Raw genomic sequence first — 25,790 nt, 5'->3', positions numbered from 1 at the left:
AGGACATCTCTCTGTGTTTCGCTGTGAATTATAAACTAACTGTTATTTTATTTTAGTGTTGTTAATAATGGCAGATACAATTCAAAGTGAGGGTGCTGCTGCTTCCGATGAAACAGTACTAAGATTAAAATGGCGTGCATCGAACACTGTGAGAGCACGTTAGCTAAACTTACTCTAACAGTTACAGTACAAAAAGATAAAGTTCGTAGTGAAGTAAAAAAGTGTTAATACAGTTATCCATAAATTATACAATCTTCTTGCCGAAACTTTTAATGGTAAGTTGATGACCAAACTGGTTTGCGTATTCCCTTAAGCCATTCAGAATAACTTTCTTTTCATCTGAAAAGCATTCTCATTTTTCGTTTACGTATCTGACATAATAAATAAATACTTTATTCGCGTAATGGTTTAATAACATGCAATGGTATTAAACCATTACATGCACCTATAGGTGAATTTTTTTTAAAAAAAGGCAGTGATTCGCTCTACGATGGTGGTCCGGAACCTAACGTGTCGTATGACCGGAGCATGTCCGTACTGACAGATGTTCTTGTATGACACAGATTGGAGGCTTCAATCACCAAAAAAAGCTCGCACCTGCACTGATGCGCAATGAAGAGTTTACTGTTTTATTTGCGATTGAAAATCCGCGAGTATACAAACCAAACAAAGGCCTGAAGCCAAGAAGTGTTTATCAATTCATGAACTCAGCATTTTGGAACCTTGCTGGTAGCATTCTTGGAATAAGACTCACCAATAAGTGCGATGAATCGAGACGTAGACTAGGAACACCTCGCTCTGATTACGGATGAAAAAATATTTACATGATTTCGTGCAGTTCTAGTCCATCAGCCTGTACGGTTAATACTGCACATGATGTCGGCGAGTCCTTATCATAACACAACCTTTCTTCGGTTCTCTGTTTCCCTGTTACCACCGCAATCTCCGTCTTTCTTTCTGATGAATATCTGAAATGTGTGACGTACCTGATTTATCTTTCATTCGTTCTATTCCTTTGCAAGAGATGGCGGGTGCCGAGTAGTTAGATAAGAGTCCCGTAATTAGTTTGATGAAACCAAGTCAGTGGAATGTTTACGCCTGTTAAATGTGTGTGCTCTCAGAATAGTTTGTAAGTCTGTAAGATATATATATACTGTATATAAAAAAGGCGAGTTCTCCACAATGGAAAAATACTGCCAACTCCTCATGACACGGACTAAATCGCCACGTTTATCTTCCGGCTGTGGGGATGCTTCCGAATTAAACTTCCGCAGACTGACATTCGTCAATGAATGAAGAGTCTTGATGGGAACAACACGACATCGCTTCCTCTCTCGAACGACCACCGGGATTTCATTTCACTGTCTTGGATCACTCACCACGCTTGGCTCCGTCTCGCTTCCACCTCTTCTCGAAGCTGAAGGAACATTTGGCTGGACATAACAGCAGTGAAGATTGGTGGTGGGGGAGGAGAGTTTGCTGGTGCGACTCGGTTCTATTGATGGATTCATGAAGCTACCACAACGTTGATGGAATTAATGTAAAACTATACAATAAAGATCAAGAAAAGCATCCCTTTTTTGTTTTATGCGATGAAAAATATACCCTTACCTATTATCGCAAAAAAAAGATAGGATGCATTATTTTTCAGCATTCTTTAATTTTCTTATTCCAATCAACTTCTTTATTAACAGTCTGGAGAAACTTCTTAATTTTTTTTTTCCATGAGAATCTTATTCACCCAACGTTGCAGAACTCTAGTAAAAAAAAAGAAAAAAAAAGTGATTGCTCACGCAAAGTGATAAAATTCATCGACAAGCTAACATTAAATAATACAACTTGGGGAAAATAAAATGTCGCAATATTTCATCATCACTGTCTTTGATCAAACCTCCAACCAACTGAGAATATTGCAGATGCACAAATAAGGTCGGCTGTGAGAGTAAGAAATTATTTCATTGAGACTACTCCCAGCGTAAAAAAGTTTGTTGATGATATCTGCACATTTAAGATGAAACATCATTACGTTATTTTAATGGAAATGGATTAACAGTCAAGGTAAAGGGAATTTAGTTGTTCAAAACTGAATATGCATCGCTATTCTGACCACGTGATTCACCCTCATTAGTTACCGAAGGAAGTATAATGAAAACAATATGAATAAGCAAACTATGTGTGTGTGTGTGTGTGTGTTCGGAAATGGCCCTCAAGAGAAGCAAATGTTATTGCACCAGCAGCTATTGGCGTGTTAGACAGCTCCAAGGATAACGTGCAATCACACCCTATTTGGATACAGACGTACCAAACAACTTTGCTGTCCAAACTAACGTAACTGATGGTAGTGCCATGTTCTGGCAAGAGAAAAGAGTTCAAATTCAAGGAGAGTTTTGCTTGCTGAATCCAACAGCGTAACATGGCGCTCGTAAAAAAATATATATATAAAAAAACAAAAGGAATCATGTAAAGAAAGTATTGTTTCTTTCGTAAATACTCGTGCATCTAATGGAGAAAAACTACTCGACTTCCGCGCCACCGAAATTCAATCTTGTTTGTTTTAATAAAAGAATAATCCTCTTCACTTGATCTTACATTTGATTTTTTTTTTAATGTTGGTCCCACCCACGAACGATTTATTTGTAAACCTATAAATACACTTGTACTGTGGGTGAGCTAAAGATTTTTTTTTATTGATTTTATATTTTTAATTAATTTTTACATAGTCCGGAAAAACCCCTCTAGAGACCAAACACGGAACTTTTTCAAGCCATTTCTGGCCTCCACTAAGCGGGGAGGTGGTCTCACACCGGGCAATGAAATTCATCTTCCACTGGATTGCACTCAAAGCTCTGAAGTGAGTTCCTAGAAAAACGGTAACCTCGTGCTTATCTTTGCTTATGTGTTTTAGGAGCCGCTGCTTACCAGTTTACAGTCCATCTCCAACCTCGCCGAACTAACTTCTCTTCCCTCCTCTTTCACTGCACGTGCTTCTGTTCTCTTGGAACAACCTCCCTCACTCTGCCTTCTCTGAAAAATACAACCTTCAGCTGATTCCTCCTTTCTTCTTACTTCTTGGCCACACTGGACTATTGTAGGTCTTGTGACCTTTCGTGGGTGAGTCAGATAAAAATATAAACAATAATGACTTCTTTCTTACCAGTTACCGCACTTTCGGTGATTAGAATGTGCATTTTCCATCCGAAATGTGAACTACAATTTAGAGAAACGATTAAATAGTGACTGAGTTTAGTAAAGATCCAACATCGCAAATTTCGTTAGATACCGTCGTCAGAAGGACGTTATTATAATTTAGAACCATTTTAGCACCAAAAAATATTCTAATTGAAATCGCAACTGAAATGACGTGAGAATGTTTTAATAAAGATAACAAATAGTAATTTAAGTTTGATTAAATGTTATATTTGGATAGGTTTATCTACGTAAACATTATAAGCAGTTTTATTAACTTCAAACAAGCATTTGATTTCTGACAGGAACAAAATGATAAACATCTTAAAATCTATGACGTCAGATTCAGAGATACGAAAGATATCAAAGCAACTGTGAAATTGAATAAAATAAAAACAGACAAATTCAAAGTAGAAAAAAAGGAGTCATGCAGGGTTCCCCACTCTCACCAAATTTATTTACCTTATCTCAAAAAAAAAAAAAAAAAAAAAAACATGCAAATCCATAGTTGAAGAACGCGCCATTTATTTGTAGGCCTCATTCTCCATAGCCGAAGAACCTGATCTACAAATAAATGGCACACACACATCAACCACATCAAATATGCAGACAATATTATTACTCTTGCAGAATCTAAAAAACAATTGGAAAAAACAAAAATTTTAAATAAAGAATGGAAAACTTTTCGAATGAAAATCAATCTAAAGCAAAGCTAAAACAATAAAAATAGAAAGAGATGAGAAGAATTTAACAAACGTATACAATCACATACTTGAATAAGTAAAGCAACTTGCATTTCTTGGCAGTCACAACCTCGACGACACAGAAACAGTAAACAGACTTAACAAAGGATAGTCCAATGTGAATAAATTAAACAAAACATTTCAAAAAGCCTCAAACTATATAAATTAAACTCTATAAAACTATTATTATACCTGCAGTCACATTTGAAGCCGACACAGATTCTCAATCAGAAAGAAATCCAGAAAATCAGAAAATTCAAAATGAAATGCTTAAGAAAAATGAACAAGACTCGTTGGTTAGAATACAAAACAAATGAGCAAGTCAAACACGAATTAAAATATAGTGAAGATATCATAGCTATAATTATTAAACAGCAATTAAAATGGTTCGGACATCTTCAGAGAATGTCCTCTCAGAGATTGCCAAATATGGTCTTGAATGGAATCATTGGAGGAATACGATCAAGAGGCAGACCAAAAAGAAAGTGGCCACAGTCTCTGAAGGAAATGTCACAACTGGTGAGCTTCAAAGAGAAAGAGAGATGACCGAAATGTAACCATTTCGGTCATCTCTCAGATGACAAAAATAGAACCAGATGGCAAAGATTTATACATAAGGGGACTCAAGCAAGTCATTTGACGGATGAGAAAGAAGAAGAAGAAACATTATATTCAAAAAGTAAGGTTCCTTAGATCAAAGAAAAGTAATGTTCATTAGGTCTGCCAGGTTGGATGAGCGGTTAGCATCCCCAACCATACGAGGTGGGGGGTCTGGAAAGTTCCGATAAACACCTAGAACAAAAATGATATTAAAGCAACTGGTAAAACCACAAGAAAGAACATACGAGGATATAAGAATATAAGTTATCTTCATAACTCTGCTACTTGTATGTTCTTTCTTGTGGTTGTATCAGTTGCTTTAATATCATTTTTGTTCTAGGTGTTTATTAGAACTTTCCAACCCCCCCCCCCCCACTCGTACAGGTTGTAGGTTCGAATTCCACAGTGGAGATGGATGTTTGTGATTATCTTACGTGAGAGATGAATTTCATCGCCCGATGTGAGACCATCGCCTCGTTTACTGGAGACCTGAAGTGGCTTGAAAAAAAAGTTCATGTTTGGTCTCTAGAGCAAGGTTTTTCCGGATTACATAACCGAAAAAACTGGAGCATGGATTTTCCGGATTATACAACACAGCTCACCCACGTTAACACTTTTTCGTGGGTGGGATCCGCATTTTAAAATAAACGAAAAGAAATCAGTAGAATCTTTAGACTAGATGTCAGACGATAACTTAATGTCGAATGTTATCAAACTGTCAAAACCTAAAAACTCGTTTTGAAAAAAAAAAAAAAAATCCACCAAATTTTGCGAAGGTCTCCCTCGCACTCTCGATAGAAAACAAGGACAGAAAACTAGAGTTCGCACCATTTATATGATCTTTTTTCAGTACATCAGTTATTTTCATTACTTAATCTTACTTAAAATCTATACAAACTTGTGAATTTAAATTTCATCATGCTTTCTTTGTGAAATAATTTTTTAAAAACAAAAATGTGCTTTTTAAAAAAGAAAGGAGAAAAAAACGCAATACCACCTGACCCTTTGTTCACTTTGGCTTCAATTTAATCGAAAATTCATTTCACAATCAAATCATGATGACTTTACTTTAGGAGTTTAACTTTTCTTAATTTTGTTAATTCGTTGATAGAATCCACCATCTCTCTGGTAAAGGAAATCCTAATAGATCGATCTGCATTGTCTTTACCAGCAGGACCAGTAAAGAAATAAAGGGAGTACACTTTATTGAAACTATTAAAAATGGACATACACCATTATCATTATTATTGTGTAATTATTATTAAATTATATAAGTTTTAATTATACGGCCTCTGTTCCTGCCCGCCAAACCTTTTGTATCTGTAGACTACGCACTGATATTGTTCAATGAACTAGATCCGAAGTATTGTGATGTGACTAAATGCACAACATTGTGAAATGGTTATAGTTTTCAGGTAAGGAATTGCCTAAACTTCACGAACACTAAGACTACACATAGTCACAGATGGGAATGTTTTTGAGTTCCCCCCCCCCCCAAAAAAAAGATTGCCTACTTTATCTTCTTCGGTACTCGAAGCCATTCGGTTTCATTACTTAGCTTCAATTTTACCATTCTTGTAAAATAGAACTTAATACAATCTGCAACATACCACCCTATACAGAACGGTATAATATCAAATAGAGTTAAACCAAATGTCCTAAATCACGTCTGAGTATTTGCATAGATAATACTCAGATAGATAAATAAGCAAAGGACGTCTCTCAAGATCATCTCGTCACTGACATTAGTATATTTATATCCAAAGATACGTTTAGCTAACCTGATACACCATCTGTATTTTTAACCAATGGAACGTTTGATGCAGTGGTTTAATTATTATTTCATCATTATGATACAAACATATTAATTGAAATTTTCAAATCGAAGAAATGTATATTCTCTATTGTGTCAACTTTGATGAGTTACACAGAAATTTCAAAATATTTTTATATAATAATAATAATAATAATAATAAACAAAATGGATACAAAGGAAACTCTTCAACTCTAACAGCTAGTTTACCTGATTTGTAATCTCCCAATGTGGCTTCCTTGCGAACTTTACTGCTCTAGTTTTTCGAGTAATATTTATGCCTAGCAAAAAGTTTTAATCCCAAAATGTGTTGTGTGATCTCAACAGCTACAATATGAATGTTCAAATAAAAACGTGTTGTTAGAAAAGTGTATTTTATATATTTATATTAATATTAATAAACTTATCAAGCATACAAATAACTCCCAGACGATAGCAGAGACATACCGACTTTACTGCCACCTGGCAGAAATTCCCCATGGAAACACGAAAAATACATCCATAATATCTTAAATAAAAATATATAGAGAAATTAAATTAAACTTATTTGAAAATCCATATTTCGAATCTAATATTTCTGAAATATGCACATTCATATTTCTGCATTTGAAAGATATTTTACACACTAAAACTTTTAGCAATGTGATTTATTTATTTATTGTTTTTAATGAATAATATTTGAATATTTTAAGTTAATCCTATTTCTGTACATAATTACAAAAAAAAAAGTTCAAAATTTATTTTATCTATTATTTTTTATTTTTCGAATATTTCTTTATTAAAAAATTACGACTCACATAAAAAAAAAATTGCTTGAGTTGGATTGTACTAATTTTACTGCTAACTTAAGAACACGATTTTTAGCAGACGACTGCGCGTTACGCTTTTACCAAAAGAAGGAAGCGAAGTTAATTCCGCTATTGATGCGCTTTGTGAGCTTCATTAAAATTAAATTAGTAAATTCTAAACAAACTGAAGTGATTGCACATTACAATAAATCATGTCCCGGAGCTTGACGTTTGTTAGAAATTTTTTTAAAAAATTATTTTGGGCCCTTGCCTGGAAGTGGCTGTAATAAATAGATAAATAATTACAAATTCTTTGTTTTCCTTCCCTAACTACCTGACTTTCGGGAGTGTGATGTGTCTCTCCTCGCACGGAATCTGCTGCAACTGCTTAACGAGGCGCGAGGTAAAAACAAAGGAATTTTTCTTGGCATGCCAGAGATGCTTACGTTACAAGGAAAAACATAGTTGCTGTTAGATCTCTGCTGACACTAATCCTGGTGAATTTAATGAACCTATTAATAGCGAACAACGAGCCTTTTGGGGTACAAAAAAAAAAACAATCTCCTCCCCCACCGAAAGACAGGGGGGGGTTGACAGCAGAATGAAGGAGGTGAGAATAAGGCATCCCAGGTTAAGTTGTTCAAATTTTAGGTCCCTGGAATTTTAACTTCTTGCTTTGGCTGCAAAGGCAGACTGTTCGTTCGGCTAGCACATTTCGTCTGCCTGTCCTTAGGACGATTCAGGGGATTCTGCGCATACCAGATAAACCTTATCTGATCTCGAAAAGTACAATAATTCAGTTTATGTGCAGTGCAGTATAAAAAAATAGTTGTATACAGCAGAATATTAATAATAATAAATTAATTAATTTTATTTAGTTTTCTTGAAAGGAGATTATTTTAAATCAATTTAACACTTGTTTTATTTTTCCTTTTCGGCAAATGAGGGGATAAATACAAACAGTTTCAAAATCTTTTACCGTGTTTTACCATGTATATTCTATGAATTCGTTTGATGGCAGAAGATTTCGAAACTGCTTTCGTTAAACCTAATTAACTTTAACTATTCGTGAATGAATTATGTCCAATTTTTCTTTTTACATCTAAAACTATATTCACTTGAGCTGCGTGGTCATTTGTGTTTCAACCTCTCGGTGTGTTGTCCCGTAAGTAATTCTTCCCAAATCAGCGTTCAAATACATCATTAGCACTCCCGTATCGAATGCCCACCAAAAGGACAGACTCTCTATTGAGAACGCGTCGCCAATGTCCGAGATCTCTTTGTGTAACCAATCCAATAAATTTCTTCCCTGGTGACCCTAAACGAAGCAGAAGTCGCTACCGACAACTGCCTTTGAGTGTTCTGTTAGGAAGTCCCCGACTGAGTCGACACGGGTCATTACCTCTGCGAACCCACCGCTTGGGGTCGTCGGAGGTTAAAAGAAAAAAATAATAAAATAAAATAAACAAATGGACGGCTTCTTGTTATACCAATAAATGCTGTTCAGAATCACCGAGTGGTCATATTCGTGGTCAGATAAGTTTAATTCTATGCAGTTAAGGTTATTAAAAGGAAGGAGTATTAAGGAAGGCTTCTGTGGGTTTTCCTAATTTTCAAAGTCTGCTATTATTTCTAATCCGAAATGGCAAAACGTCATCATACTTAACAACCTAATAATGAAAGCTGCACTTTTAAATGAAGCAAATAATTTAGCAGATTGCACTTCATCTACACCAGTGTTTCCCCAACATGGGGCATACACCCCATAGGGGGCAATTTGAATATTTTGGTGGGCAATTAGAAGATGATGTTGCATTCGTCACCTCTTCACCGATATACTCAAAAAACTCGCCATTGTCGGTGATAAATGGTCGATGTTGCAACCCTGACTTTCCGAGAAAAAAAGCTGACATCACCAGTACAGCAGTCAACATAAACACAGTATCAAGAAGAACTCTCAGAAAAGCAAAATGATGAGTCTATTAGAACTTTATTCAACATAAAGAGAACAATGGCATGGCCTTTCCCGTCGTCATATTTAGTTGAATGTGGCTTTAGTGCTGTAAATGACTTGCTACTGGGAAAAAAGAAATCATCACAAACCATGGGGATTTGAGATTGAAAATGACTAAATTAGTACCTCAAATAAAAACTCTTTGCAGCAGATATCAAGCTCAAGGATCGCATTAACTTGGATTTTATTTTCCCGAGTTCAGTTCGATTTATGTTTTATGATATACAAAGCGTAATATAAAATTTATATTCATTGAAGAAAGTCAAATTAAAAACAGTTTTACCCATGTTCCTTTTTTTATTTAAACTACGTATTTATATTATACTTTTTCAGAACTTGGCAGACTATTATGCTACGGGGGGGCATCAAAATTGCGATGCCCTCCCCCTAGCATTTTTTTTAAATGCTAGTTTCATCAAAAAACTAGTTTCCCTAGCTAGTTTTTTGGATCATGCCCCACCGTTGAAGTGGGGCATGATCCAAAAAACGTTGGGAAACAGTGATCTACACCTAACAGAGGCTTTATTAGAAACTACAGTAGTGTCATCTATCGGTGGGTCTGCAACATTTTGATCGCACCTCCTATAAAAAAAAAAAGGAAATTGAATCAATGCATGCTGGTGAGTCTTGTTTGAATCCTCTATAGGAAGGTTAACCGATCTAAAATCGAGTGGTTCATCCAGCAAAGAAGGGGACACTCTGGTCTATTCGCCTCAGCTGCATCATGTAATTTCTCGAACTAAAGAAGCAAAATTTGTTACGCCGATGCTGCTTACTTTCATCTCGGCATTGTGTACCTTGATACCATTGTGATTGTCTTTGTCCCAAAACGATCTGAATGATATTCTCGCGTTTGAAAGTCAAACGCATTGTTTCTACCAGCATCCTCTTTCAAGCAGGGCAATGCCAACTCAACCAGAGAAAAAGTAACAAGTATAAAGTTACGATCTTATCATTTCAGCTTCTTTCATCGAAATAAAACTAAGGAAGATACATCGTGGAGTGCAAAACCACTGTGGTCATCGTGGCAATTTGGTTCAGCATCTGTAACGCATGGTCCACCAATAGCATTTCAAACGTACAATGGCCATTTAGTCCGTTAATCAGCATATTGTACAAACAAACAACCGCAATCTTCCGTTTGCTGTAGTTATACGTACCTGTTTGCCGCGACATCTAGCGGATCTTCTAAGAACTGCACATACAGTAAATAGCGAGTGTATAATGGGAAAGAAAGATTATGGTTACCAAAGCACTCAAGTAAGCAATACCCATAACATCCGCCGAATTAAGAGGGGGGAGCGAAAGCTCCCGTAGACTGGTACAGCACCATAGACAGCAAACCATCATTAAGGCAGCGGTTGTGTTACTCCTTTCTGGTCCATCATTCTGCTTGAACGTCACTAGGCGGAAAAAGCTGTCACATATCGTAACCATCTTCAACCGCGTCTGTTATGACGGAGAGGCGAGTCTTTTGCCGTTCATGTCTGTCGCTGCTTGCAAATGCTTTCTGGAGGGGGATGTCCATTTTCCCCAAATTTATTGGTCTATCCTTGCAGATAGAAGCGCCGGGCGACGGCCAACCTCGCAACCTCCGCCTGTCTTAAAACTTCTCTTTATGGCAGGGAAATCTACGCGTGGCCAAGTCGTCGAGCATGAGCGTGCGTCCAGCGATGCAGGGTCATTTATCATACTTACCGTAATGCGATTTTCCATTAGGAGCGGGCACTTGGTTTCATAACTTTCCTAATCCAATTTGTTGCAGATTTAGATCTAATTTACTTCCCCCAGGAAAACTGCACATTTCATTAGTCCGGATCCGTGTCTTCTCACGGGCCAACAGGGGTCAGGGACGGACCACACCGCGCCTGCGCACTGCCGACGGAGCCATTTGGAGATGTCGGAAAGGACCCGGTCTCTGCTTCCATCAGCCTCGGCATCCAGCCATGCGAAAAATAAAATTTGAGATCGTCTTGGTTGATCGGGTAATCAGGCGGAAGAGATGGGAGTGCTCTCCGCTGGTCGATTGCCGTTGTTTCCGGCGTCCGCCGCCTCAGAGCCGAGGACATGAGGGGGTCGTTAAGGACAACAAGAGATCTTCTGCACCATTGGCTGGCGGCAAACAGAGAGGTGTATAGTTTGTAACACATGGAAGTGAGTTAAAAATAAACTGCATCCCCGCTGGAAATGACCTACTTCGTGCTGCTCGGGATGAGGCGTACAGCGACATCTGGTGATTCATTGAACACGGGGGGATCTTTAGGGAATTAGTTGGGTGACTTTGCGACAGGTGGCGCGTGTGTTGCAAAGCATTTAAAGGATGCAAACTTCGATAGAAAACTGGATTATCTTACACGAACAGTATTTAACTCGGATTTTAATGTTTTCAAATCAGTTTTTCAGTGAACAGTGATGGGGGACCGGATCATAATTGGATGGAAAAGGATAATAAAATGCCCGCAATTATAAAAACAAAAAAATTGGATTGATTAAAGAGTTTTATTCAGATATGCTGAAACTTACCTCAATAATAACTACATACATACAAAATATAACCAGCATACAGTGTGCAGATTTAACACTAGTGTGGGGCTGAAACAACACACTTCTCTGTTTGCTAGTTTGAAAATGCAAGCTCATGTCTTTGATGACATGACTTCATACAGACATTTCTTTTAAACCGGATTGTATATTCTCTTGGCTTTAGGTAGCTGGCTTTATGTTGTATATACTGTATTAATCATACTATCGATTAGGAGACCGAATGAATGTAGGCATGGCATTTATTCAAAATTCACATTACAAGTTTTGTTTTTATTCTTTGTAAAAAACCGGCCATCGAAAGAGCCACAAGATACGCCCTCCAGTGTCTATCTATCGTAGCAATCACATTAGATGAGTTCCTATTCTGTTTCACGGTAGCCAGCCACTGAAATGTATTTTTTTTAATTTGCGTGTGGTCTATGGCTGGTTTTCCCTTCTGGTGAAAACGGATTTTAAAAAATCTGTTGTGAGTTAACCTGTGTCAAAATGGGAACAGAAATAAATAAATAATAAGAGAAATGCTTGATTACAAATGGGTCATTAGAATCAACTAAACTTGCACTCTGAGGGAAATTCCAGTGCAAATATCTTAGACTGATTAGTCTGAGAACACCGGAAACACCATCATTAATAGTGTTAGTTACTGCGTAATAAAGATCCCATATGCGGGTGGAAGCGTTTGTTGTTTTCAGTTGGTTTTAACGATGCCCTTTAGATGGAAGACCTGGGTTCAAATCTTTATTAGGGCTTTTCAGATGAAGACGACTCATATAGAGGTGACAAGTAGGTTTTTCCTCAAACACACACACACACACACACACACACACACACACACACACACACACACACACACACACACACACACACACACACATTCAGCTTGTTCCCGAGTTAATCTCTGAAAACTGCAGGCAAGGCTTTTTTCTTCCTCCACTGGTTTCTAACCCCTATAACTGAAGGAAATCGACCGTAGAACTCACGCTACTTCAAGATGAGTTCTATGGTCTATATAGTGTCTGATCCTATGAAAGCATTAATAACTGGTTTGAGGCGATCAATGACGAAAGGTGGAGATTGGCTTCCAACCGATCTTCAAAAATGTTAGGGCTAAGTGGCCTTGTCAGCTCCCAGGGAACAAAAGGCGTTTAGGAAGAATTGTTTCGGTAATATTTAATTATTATCACAACTCCTGTGGTATTAGAAGTATGTGAACTCGATTTTGCATCTACTTAAAGGAAATAAAAGCTACATTGATAGGAAACCGTAATAACTGATTATGTAATACTGATTCTCATGTTTAATAAATTAGAGGAATACCGTATTTATTGGAATAACTCACGCATTTCCCCCAGATTTAAATTAAAAAATCGTGGTGCGAGAAATATGCAGGGGTTTTTGGAAACTAAAGTTTTTCAGGAAAAAATTAAATTAACTTTTATAACTAAATTAAATTATTCATTTTAATTTATAACTGCTCGCATTATTTATAAAATGAATACATTTAAATTTTAATTCTCAAAATTATTTACTCGAGGTATTGGCGGCTCACCTTCATCACGTGACATCTTTGAATCTTTAGCAACAATGCTTCTGTAGTTAAATTAAAACAGTTTCGCTATTTCATCATATCGGAATCAAGATCACCATGATTTAAAAACACTGAGAGTGGGTATGGCTTACCAACAATCTACTATTCGCTATCGCTACTTCCGGTCTCGCATATGATTGGTGCAGTATTAACAAAAGATCGCGCGACTCAACAATAAAGGCAAGCCGACGATTGTTGAGTTGAAATGCTGATTTTCTTCAACTGAATTCCAAAATATCTGAAACTGCTATAACAATATTCACTACCAATTTTTTAAAGTTTTAAACTTTTTGTCGTGTGCGAAATATGTGAAACTTTTTAATTTCTTTTTTCGTAAAGTAAAATCAAAGGTGCGAGATATACGCGAGAGCGAGTTATATTCGAGTAAATACGGTAATATAAATACCGGATAGATCGGCAATAAGGTGGACGGGGAGGTGAAAAGATAGAGTCGTTTATGGAGGACATTCTTCACCAAAATATAAGAAATATGAGGAAGTATTTGTCCAGCAGTTGATAATCATTGCAATTGAGATTGAGAGAAGTTTGAGAGGGTAAAGAGTCATCATAATTGGTTGCTGTTACAATGAAAACATCCGAACCTTACGAAATGAATTGTAGTTGATACACCCCACCTCGGCGGTTGGCATGGGGATTGTATTTAAAGAGAGAAATGGGCTCTGTAATTATTCACACAAAAAGGTGGGTTACTAAAATCAGTTTTCTTCTCAGAAAACTTTTGAGAATAAGTCTATTCAGGATCTCACAATAAAATGACGAAACTTGGTTGTTGTTCAATTTTTCTACACAAATTATTCCTTGGTTCACCCAGGGAGATCGAGTATTTTTTACCCGAGAACCAACCAACCTTCACAAGTACCGCAAATCAGAATCACAAGAGAGCAACACTTCATACTTATCTTTCTCTAAACAGTCCCAATTAAAATGTAACTTAAAAGCTTTGTTTCCTCCAGAGATCTTCACAGCAGTCCAATATAAATATCTTGAATTTCCTTCTTTAAATGGTCTCATAAGTATAGTGATATTTCCCTTAAAGCAAAATAGGATACTGCCTACGGACGCAAATCTATGACAAGTGCACGGACTCGCTATGAGCTACAGGTATTCTGTGGCCATGCAGGAGGAAAAGTGCTTGTGCAGTCCTTTGCTTACTACATATAGGGTTTACTATATATATGTTAAATTAGTAATAACAGTTGTTTCCATTGTGTGCTGTACAGTGCATTACAATAGTGAGCGAAGCGCCACCAAACTACCATTGAATGCATCGGTCAGCTGGAAAATACCAAAATTTGAAACACATTTCTGTGGCAGTCGAGAACTCACCAGTTCACCAAACGCGCTCCAGGGAAATACGCAAATAGAAAAGGATTCGAGCGAACCCTAGACCCCCCCCACTTCTTCTTAGCCCCCTCATAATTTGTTTTAGAAGGAAAAAGAGCTTACCGTGTGGAAGATTAGGTCAGGTGGAAGGCCAGCAGCGTATCGGTGTCTGTCTGTAGTGACCTTTAATGCTAATTGAAGAATTGCCCAAATGCACGTGGCGGGATTAAAAGTAACAAATCAATTAACGGGGATGAAGCGAAACCGCAGTGGGCCCGGCGCCGGGATCGACGTCATCTATCATGATGGCAGTGCTACGGAGTTGGTGGAAGACGAACTCTCCTAATGCCCCTCCCGAGGCTCGGCCGACTCCATAATGAACTAATTACTAAGATTGCACTCCGTTCATCACGTGGGGGGGGGGCGGCTTTTGGCGGTAGAATGCACGAGGTGGTGTTCGCGCTATTTCATCAGCTTCACGTTCTGCGTTCGTGTCAGGCGTTGCCAAGCAATTACTGCCAACACAAAGGACGATGTGCATTTGCAGCATCGGGATGTGTAAGTCCACACAGGGGGGTGGGGGGGGAGAACCGAAAAAGGTGTCGTAACAGACCCGTTAAAGCAGAAGAAATGGCATAATGGGTTCGCTGGTCCTCACAACGCTAATTTCATTTACTCTTTCCCCCAAAGTTCGGGTCATTGCTGGGTCACAGGGGGATTGTGGGAGGTATTTTCAGCGGGACAGTTCAGTGACACATTCGGACCATTTCCCATAGCGCGTGATGAGAAAACTACTTCATTCAGAGATGAACAAACTCCTCCCCCCCCCACACACACACACACGCCATCACTTTCTAGCCATCCACAGCTTCCATCAGGGATCGTTGGTCCCCTATGACTGCTTCTGTGAACGCTTCGGTACGAAATCCTTTACCTTCCTTTAAAGTATTATTTCTCAAATGTAGTTCCAACTTTGCTCACTTGGGGAAACATCAGATCCATGCACAACGCAATTCCTTTTTTAAAATGCTTTGGTTTCAACTATGTGATTATTGTAAATTACCGTTGCTGAATACGCCAGCAAAAAAATCGAAGTTCCACGTATTTTCTAGTGAAATTCTAGATTAAAATAGTTGTTTTTATTACTAACTTAACGATTATTATTGTAATTTATAACTGCATGATATGCACGGTAAAGGAAGCCCTAATTTCTTGTGGTACTAAAAAACGTTTATCTTTTGTTTTTATTTTAAAATAATAATAATAATAAACTATTAATAAAATAGCATATTTATTAATAATATCAATAACACGGTCATTTTTATTTAATCAACTATTTTCACATCACGACACGACCATTTTAACCCGGATGTTTCACGTCCGGGTACTTTTCATACGCTTGGCCAGTCCTGGCCCCAATGAATTTATTGCACTTCAAAAAACTACACAACATTTCTGGGAGGAGGAAAAACAAGGAAAAACCCTTACTATAAACATGAGGATGAACTAATTTTTAGCTTATCTGAAGAAACATGATCGGACTTGTCAGTCTTGAGTCTCATAGATTATTCAGATATTTTTGGACCATCAAGAAAAGCCAGTGTGCATGCACTTTAATTACCAATCTTTCCAGAGGAGAACATTACTTCCGGAGAAGGATGAAAAGGCATTTGGGTCCAACACGAGCGCCCCCACGAAGTCTACAAACACCCATTATTTCGGTTTTAAAATTTTATATGCAGATCACAGTTTAGACATAAAAGTCTTCCAAGCCATTAATAAGTGTGCCTAACAAAGCACACCGTATATGAATTTTTGAGCGTTTTCTTTAGTTTGCCACTAAGAAAAACAATTTTTCTTAATCTTTCTCAAAATTTTTGCTCTTGTTGATCCAACCAGTCTTTCAATGTAAACAACGAGACAATCAATGACCTCTTTTTTTCAATGTTTGTCTGCATCCTGTTACAGGGGAAAATCCTTGGATATCAAAGAGGAAATTACCTTCTGCACAGACACTTAAAAATACATAAAAAAAACATTGTTTTTTTTGTAGGTTATCGGAATGTGACTCTACAGGGATCCTGAGAAAGTTGTCCGAACTGTTGTCTTTCTCGGTAGAGGGGCCGTATAAAAATGTATACAACATGGTCGGGCCTTCCTGCTTTTAGATCCCTAAGCTTTCATTGGTAGAGAGGGGGGATATTAAAAAAGCACCGTATCCCATAAGCGACTGCTGTAGAATGTTTTTTTTTTCTGTTTTGTAGGCAAATGCAGTGAGTTCGCACTTCATTGCTAATGGAGGGTGGGCGGAGATGCGACAAGTGGGATATCGATGTATTATTCCGCGAACGAGTGGGTGTCCACTTTAAACGGGTGTTCAGGAGAATCAACACACCTACGTACCTAAAAGAGCAATTTTTATGGTATGAAAAGCGTTTTTTTTTTCTTCGTAGCAATGCAGCAAACCTTCAATACTTCAGTTGCTTAGTGGCGCCCTCTGATGGCCATCTATGATCAACACTCTGGAGATGACGAGATTTCTTCCTCTTCCAAGTTTGATCCTTCGTTCTGAGGGGGAGAGAAGTTATTACTAGTTTGGATCTCCCCTCTCTCGGTCTCTCCCACGGAATACTAGGTGTGTAGTCTTCTCCCACGTACGGCCATCCATGTTTCAGGGCCCACGAGGGACAAGCACGCTCCTGTGACAACAAGATGGCAGCTAATTTGTCGGAACGCCCGGAAATCACCACAATCAGCGCTGACAAGTGAAGGGAGTTTCAACTATCTGAGTTCGTTGGTTGTCGTCTCCAATAATGGCAGACGAAGAGGTGCCAGCATGCGACCTGACCCCATCAAGGATTGTTAAATGAGCCCTTCGTCTGTGTGTGTGTTAGCACGTCACAAGTGTCTCCCCTCCCCTCGTGTCTTCCACCCCCGCCGTATACAACGTGTGTCTAACGGACCCTCCCTTTGTCTTGTGTATATACCCAGCCTTGTATACCTGGACATTTGGGACCTCGAGGGTGAACAGTTGTCAAAAGGTGCCTCCAAGCACTGACAGTGCACAAACCAACACACGCACGCACACACACACACACACACACACACACACACACACACACACACACACACACACACACACACACACACACACGTACCAGTTCTGCGAGTAGCTACATCATTCTAATACCACCAAAAGAAACAACAGATAGAATGAGTGAACTGTAGATGTTTCCATTCCAGAAATTGTTCGTACTGACATTAAATTTGAATAACACTACCAATGTCTTCCTGTTGCTATAGAAACCGAAATTATTCGAATATTTGCTATTACAACGTTATTGAAATAATTCCAACTGTCGACAGGCTTCTTTTTGGTATGAAAAATGAATCAATTCAAACCTCAAGGAAATTCACATTAAAATAAGTCGAAAGATATCCTCCTGTTACTATGGTAACTAAAATAACTTCTTACGACTACGAAAATAATTTAAACCGTACTTCGTAGTTGCTATAGTAACAGTAACTTGTTACTATAGAGACCACCTAGTTTAACAATTTACTTTATTTCTACATCGTCTTTTTAACTAACTTGAGGCTGTAACAGCCCCTTTTTAAAATCTGCACACACAACAGAAACTTGTCACATCCTTGAGGGCTCAATCCCCCCCCCCCTTCTTCCCTCTTCTCACAAGGAAAGCAGGGGTGAACAAGCTGACTGGCAGGGTCATCTAACTTCGAGTCCGCATAAACGTGTTGCACATCAATTAGGCCTAGCAGGCCGTCTGAGAACCTCGCAAAGAGCCTGTCTGTCAATGGACGCAGCGCGAACTGCCCACTGCGAAGCGATTAACTGCTCCATGCCGAAGAAAGGGGCCAGCAGTAGAAGAGGTGCGACGACAACTACATGACGGTGTTGACGGGTGGAACAACGCGTCTCAGCAGGACCTCTGGCCCACCCGACCCGCCTCCGCCATTTAGTTCCTGCAGCTACAAGTGGCGGGGAGCCGGCAAGGTGACGAGGTGACAGCAATACAAACGCCACAATAGCCACGTCGTGCCCCCTGGCGGACGGCTTGTCCCAAGATTCCGGGTAGTTTTAAAAAGGTTTTGTGCTCCCTTGGCGTCTGTTTACCGAGGGTGACGGCAGAGGGCGAAATTAACGGTAGAGGAACGCGAATGTGTCAAAACACGGCCTGACAAGAGAATGGCTTCGCTACCCCCGATAGACAACTTTAGCAACTTGTTAAGGGGTGGGGGAGTTAACGCGCACGTCTTGCTGTTCGTAAGACAGGTCGACGGGAGGGAGGGCTTCAAGTCCCAAGAAAGGAAACACTGTGAATCTTATTAGTGTGTTAAGTGCGTCTTCTGATGTCGGCAGTCATGCGAAATACAAATATTTAGACTTGGTATGCAGGGATCTGCAGATATTTCTATTCACTGTAAGCCAGGAAGTCCCTTAATTTATGTACAAATTGTTCGGAGTGCAGCTGCAATTATACCACCGACTTGCCCGTCTCAATGCGGTCCCCATCGAGACTACTTAAATCGACACAAAATAGAAACGGTTTCTCCCCCACTGTTCTTGCTACATAAATAGAGCCTCAAATTCAGGCTTTCGATAGAAAGACCCACACAGTTCCGACAATACTTTGGTACTTATCATCACCACCATGGGTACATCATACAAAAAGAAGAAACTACAAAACGAAGGGCAAAACACGCGGACTTAGCATTGAAACAAACTGAAACAGATCAAATCCAACAAACTATCTTATGTCGAGAGTGCTGGCACGAGTTGAGTGTCTTGTATTCTAGATGAATCCAGATTATCCTTCGACATTTCACTCAAGATGAAGAACTATTTCGCTTCTAAATTCAAGCCATCGTTGCGATCTGTTTTAGAATATAAATATTTTTAATTTAATATTCTAATTCTGCAATATTCTACAATAGAAAACCAAATAAATTTTAAATATACATAACCGAACAGGAACCAGCAGTCTATTATCAAATTACTGGGATATTATGTACCACGTCGACATATCCAATCAAATATTAATATCCCTTCTCAAATGTCACTAATGCCACCACAGTATGATGTTGTATTGCGACCATTTCACAATGAACCGCCCATGGCCGTTAATGTTTAGTTGGTTTGTCATCACTGGCATTTCCTATTCCCATAACTGTGACTGCCCGAACATATTGCCATTCTGTGTTTGTAACACAGAATGGCAATATGTTATGGCACTTCTCTTGCTTGATTATAACACTCACATCTATAGTTAACTAAATGAACCTATACTGGTGTATGTACATGATTGAGAGCCTGTATGGTCTCTTGGTTCCATTCCACATGCCTACATTCTAGGGGCATAGTTTTGAGAACTCCAGTCTTTTAAGAATCCTATGTTTGGAGAAGGTGACATGATTAGCAAGGCCAGACTGTTCCTGTTCGCGGAACCTGATTTAGTCTAGAAGTTCCTCGCGATGAACTGACACAGATCATGGTCTGTGTCGAAATATGACAGACAAAGAAACGATGGTAATTTGACAGTCGTTACGGTAGCTTAACGGGGAGAAGTCTGTTCTTTGCAGAGCTTAGAATGGAAGCAAGATTATTGATCGGGTAAAAAAACTATTGTGATATTAATCTACTCAAGTAATTGACATATGGGATCACAATATCTTTGACATATGGGATCATAATATAGTTCAAAATATAGTTACCCATCTCTGGACAAATGCTATGGAGAAATTCGGCAAATCCCAAATAGTTGCACTTGATATCTCTAAAGCCTTTGACCGAATCTGATACAAAGGCTTACTAAGCAAACTCCCATCATTTGGACTGTCTGGACGCACACTATGTGTGATGGTAGACGGCTCCTTATCCTCTCACCACACAACTATTGCTGGGGTTCCACAAGGTTCAGTTCTCTCACCAAGCCTCTTCCTTCTGTGTATCAATGACCTACTTCAGTTGACCTCCAACCCAATACACAGTTTTGCAGACTACAACACATTACACTCCTCCCTTTCGTTTGACAAACCCTACTCTACACAACATCCACCACCACCACTGCCCTTAATTCAGATCTCCAAGCCATCCTTCGATGGGGTTCAGACAACCTCGTCAACTTCACCGATAGTAAAACCCAGTTCTGCCTTATTTCTCACAAAAGAGAACCATTTTCCTCGAGTATTATTCTTGATAACACTCAAATTCCCAGACAAGATGAAATTTCTCTTCTCGGAATTACCCTAACATCAAGCCTCTCCTGGCATAAACACATCACAGCCATTGCATCCTTAGCTTCCAAGAAACTAGGCTTTCTCTTTCGCTCAAGATGTTACTTCACCCCTGAACAGCAGTTAACATTATACAAATCGCAAATCTACCCAGCTATTGAATACTGCTCCCACATATGGGGTGGGGCCCCCTCAAAGTGTTTGATTCAATACAGAGGAGAGCAATTAGACTTATTAATGACCCATCCCTCACCAACTCGTTCCCCTCACTTTCACATAGACGCTTGGTCTCTGCGACTTGTATATTCTATAAATACGTTCATGGGAAATGTTCATCTGAATCAGCATCAATAATTCCCCCCACTCTGTACTAAACCCATTGGAACACGTACAGCCACAAACCAATATCCCTTCACAGTACACCTCGAAACGCACAGAACAAATTTCTTTTCCTCCTCCTTCATCCCTGCTACTGCTGTGCTGTGGAACAGTCTTCCCCCAAGGATGAGTTTCCCAAGGAATACAACATACAGGCTTTTAAATCGAATGTTAACAAGTTTCTCCTTTCTCAACCCACTACCCCATATACGGTACTAACGTACTATAGGTTGACCAGCCAACCCCCTCGTATATGGGCCCAACATTAAAAAAATAAATAAATAACTATTGTCAACATTGATGATGATCGCCATTGATATTCAGGCTAATATATATGTCATCAAATAGTATTATTTATTCCTTGTGTTTTTTGTGTTAATTAAAAGAAATTCATAGAATAATTTTCGATAGTAGAAGAAAGATAACCACCTCTGGCTGTACCTTCTATTTGTTAATAAAATTTCTGACAAGGGAACTAACTAGAGGGGATGACAAAATCGAAGACGTCAAACAATACCTGCACAAAATCTTGTTGGAATAACTCATCTAATGATGAAATAACTCACGTTTCATCTAACAGAACATTCCACAAGACACCATTAAGACAAATTAAGAGATCATTTAGGCTAAGATGATGCTTTAAGATTTTACTTTGAAACGGAAACTGTTTTCTGCAAAGGCCAAAGACTTATAACATTAAAGGGTGTTATTAAAAGAGATGGATGCTTTTCAACGTTGTAATAAAGTGAACCTACACAACTGACGACAGGCTGTAATGGGGCATCTGCTTTATGGATTTTGGGGAGACTTGTGAAATCCAACAATGTGGTTATCATAGATATAAGCTTATTTTGTACAGCCTCCTTAATCTCAGTCCGTTTCGACGATGCCCCTTGGCCAGAAAGACCTGGGTTGGAATCCGGTCTAGGATACGAACAACGCTTATCAAGGATTTTAATTCATGGCCAGTTAACCGGTCTCGTACGGAAGTAGAGGGGTTTCCCTTCAGGACACAGGGGCTTCGTACCACAATCGGGAAAACCAGCCTGGAAAAAACACGCAATTTTTAGACAAAAACAGATTACAAGCAACAGAAATTACATGGGTTTCATAAGATGGTGGTGCATGTGTCCGTGCCATCAGTAAGTTTGCTTCTTCTGTTTAACTGACTAGAAGTTTGATCATCGGAAACAGGACGATCAGTGGATCAGTGGTACTTATTTTTGTGCTACGTGCCACTGTACGTAGCACAAAAATAAGTTTTCTATAGTATCCTATACTGAATTGAAAAACAATTGCTTTTTCATTATCAGCCATTTTATATTTCTGTTTGAGGACGAGAACTCTTTGAATTCCAAATAAGACCGACTAGATGATGGAAGATTAGACTTAAGAGAATTTGTGCCGCTTCGATTTGCGTAGATGTTTAACTACTGAAGCCAAAAATAATCATAACTGGATGTGTTTAAAAATAATAGCATGGAGAACTTTGGATAAGACATTTATCTCGTTTAGGGTGAGGGGTAAGCTAAAAATATTATTATTATTATTATTATTACACACACACACACACACACACACACACACACACACACACACACACACACACACACACACACACACACACACACACACACACTATCCAATAATTGTGCAGGAAAAACCTGGACTGTTCCATAACTTATTTAAAGTTATGGGACATTCCAGGTTTGTTAATAACATAAAAACCGGTGTACAAACAGTAGGAAGCAGTTGAATACAGATGACATCATGGCAAAGACGAAATCTCTTTCAACGAAAGGTGAGTTAGCCTGTCTCATACGGAGGTAGGGGTTTTTCACCCGGAAACTCGGGTTTTTTGTCCTCCAGAACAAGCAAACTGGCCCCCTGAACACACGCTGCTACAGACATAGGACACCTCCAGGAAAAAGAGTAACCAACCTATTCTGTAGGATTTTCGGTTCCGAATGCGTACACGGTAAAATGTGTGGGTTTACACGTGAGCATAAACTAGGACGTGAACTCAGTGACTTTGAGAGAGGTGTCATCGTGGACTGTCACATTAGTGGCATGTCCATACGTGCCATTGCCGCTCAACTGAAGCATCCAAAATCAACGGTTGGCAATGTAACCAACAAATGGAGACGTTCTGGCATCAATAGTACAGGAAAACACCCAGGGCGACCGCCGAAAATGACTGACAGGGAAAGGAGGGTGTTAAAACGGGTAGCACGCAAAAATCGGCTAAATTAGGCACAAACTATTCGTGATGAGGTCCACAGTGCCAGTGACACCATGATGAGCACTAATACTGTACGAAAAGAACTCGTTTACTGGATTTCCACGGAAGAGCAGCGGCATGCAAGCCGAACATTGCAACAACGAACAAGGCGGCTCGTCTGACCTGGTGCAAAGAGCGTGTGAACTGGACAGACTTAGTTAATCCATGCTGTTCATTGCAAAGTAGAGATTCACTGACAACCCATTTCTGAATGCGATCCCTAATCAACTATTCCAAAATCTTTACTGCCACTCCTGAGATACTAATTGGTCGATAGTATGGGATTGCCATGCATTCTTACCAATCCTGCGGAATCTTTCTTGTTCTGAGACTCACATTATATAGCCTAGTTGAAGGAATAGTCAGTTCACTGAACACTGTTTTAGCACCCGTTCTGATATCCCATCAGTCGCTATTGCAGAATTCTTATTCAGTTTTTGCAACAGCTCTAATACCGCGGTGAGTTTAATGTTGTATATGACAGATTGATAGCTTTTAGCAAAATGGTTGCAAATTAATTGAACAACCGCTTTTACATCTGTAACCCTCACGCCGTCTGTTTAGAAGAATTATTCTTTCATATTCATTCCTTCTTTTACTTGCAGCATATCGATAGAATTCTTGTGGGTTGTCTTTAGCTCGCAGAGCCAGTTTCTTTTCACACTCAGACTTATCTTTCCCTACAAGAGTTGTGACTCTTCTGGTCTGTCCTTTATAATTTTCATAACTCTGACATCACCCTTATGCATACATATTTCTTCCACATCATCTTTTTGTTTGGAATCTTTTTCTTAGTAAGATTACTCATTCGTTTCACCCGTACCCTATTTCTTTACACTCTCGGAACACATTCTGATATCACATCATGTAAGTACTTTTAAACACATCCCACGCACTGTCGATATCTTTCTCATCCCATAACCGATACCATGGCACAGAACCCAGCACACCCCTCAGGTGGTTATAATTTCCTGCTTTGTAGTTCAGCATGTAACCTTTTCTGAATGGAACATTCATAAACTTGGTCACTTCCCAAGTGAGTACCGAATGATCACTTTCACCTACCAGAGACAGAATAGTTAGGTCTTTAACTGAAACCCCCTCTGACACCATAATCAAATCTAACACTCTTTGACCTCGAGTTCATTCTGTTACATCCTACTTGAGGAAGTCGTCTCACAACACCTCAATAAATTCAGTTTCATTTTCCTCGCGAGATTTCACTGCTACCTAATTAAAGTCCCTCTTTGTGATTACTCCTTTTGCACATATTATCTTTATTTGATAATGAATTTCTTTTTGTTCACTAGCAATCGATTCACCAGCTCTGTAACAACACCTCAGTACGTATTTGATCTTATTCCATCATCATTTAGTTCTTCGCCGTCCTTAGAACGGTTGCATCTTCCAATTCATTAGATTTATGCAACATAAGACAGTCGGCTTGAGGTTTCTCAACTGCATTTCTCCTAGAATATTTTATGTCTGTAGATATGTATTCAGGGGGACGTTTGTCTATTTTGAGGGACGAAACACGTGAGTTTTCCGTAGGGGGTGGGGACCCACACCTGAATGAGGCCAGCTCATTCACCTTTAATTAAAAAGCCGTGATAAAAGTTCTTTGCCTCCTAGTCGGGATTGGAATGCAGATCTTTCCAGTCAAAGGGCTTCGTTTATACTGACTGAGGAGCTACAAAGGAGCTCTGCCAGAAAATATGTTAATAACGATTTCATCAGCTAGTCTAACAGTTAAAAATCAGAACACAAACACCTCCGTCTGATGGAAAGAATTTCGTTAAAAACATGCATATAAAAAAATATATGTATATACTCTAGTTCTTTTTAGATAGTTTCTATACATATCTGGGATAGCTTCGAACTGCTTTTTTACCCCTGGAGAGATCAAATATTACTTCACCTCCATGTAGTCCTAATGAATCCCCCCCCCCCTGCCCACACACACTTTCAAAGGTAGTATAACAGATACACGAACTCACGCTGAACCCAATAACGGATGGAAGGGAGGAAAATAATTTCTGATTTACATTATGTCTGTAAATAAAACGCCTCTCGCCACTCCAGCGTTTTGCATTTAAATTTGCCATTTTAACTTAAATATTGCTTGTTGTCTAACGTATCGCATTGCAAAGATTTGAATACGCCCACGAAATCCCTACTTTCCGACGAATCGAAGTTACCGTAAATAATGCGATTCAAGGAAATAATCTTAAAAAAAAAATAAAAACCTAAATAAAA

General features: G+C 39.0%; 1 protein-coding gene across 1 annotated transcript in view; it reads left to right on the top strand.

Annotated features, from left to right (window-relative positions):
- The window catches only part of LOC150102154 (uncharacterized), a 256,858-nt gene extending 231,905 nt beyond the window's left edge, over positions 1–24,953 (top strand). Inside the window, exons 9-11 of the mRNA XM_090399520.1 lie at positions 57–158; positions 10,936–11,281; positions 24,845–24,953. Of these exons, the coding sequence (XP_090255646.1) occupies positions 57–158; positions 10,936–11,281; positions 24,845–24,953 (557 nt within the window). The remainder of the gene's footprint in view (positions 1–56; positions 159–10,935; positions 11,282–24,844) is intronic.
- Positions 24,954–25,790: the final 837 nt, after the last annotated feature.

Source organism: Typopeltis vanoorti, chromosome 10 (genome assembly GCF_054136105.1).
Source record: "Typopeltis vanoorti isolate ZY-2024b chromosome 10, IOZ_Tvanoo_1.0, whole genome shotgun sequence".
Classification (NCBI taxonomy): Eukaryota; Metazoa; Arthropoda; class Arachnida; order Uropygi; family Thelyphonidae; genus Typopeltis; species Typopeltis vanoorti.
This window is presented reverse-complemented; position numbering and strand designations above follow the sequence as displayed.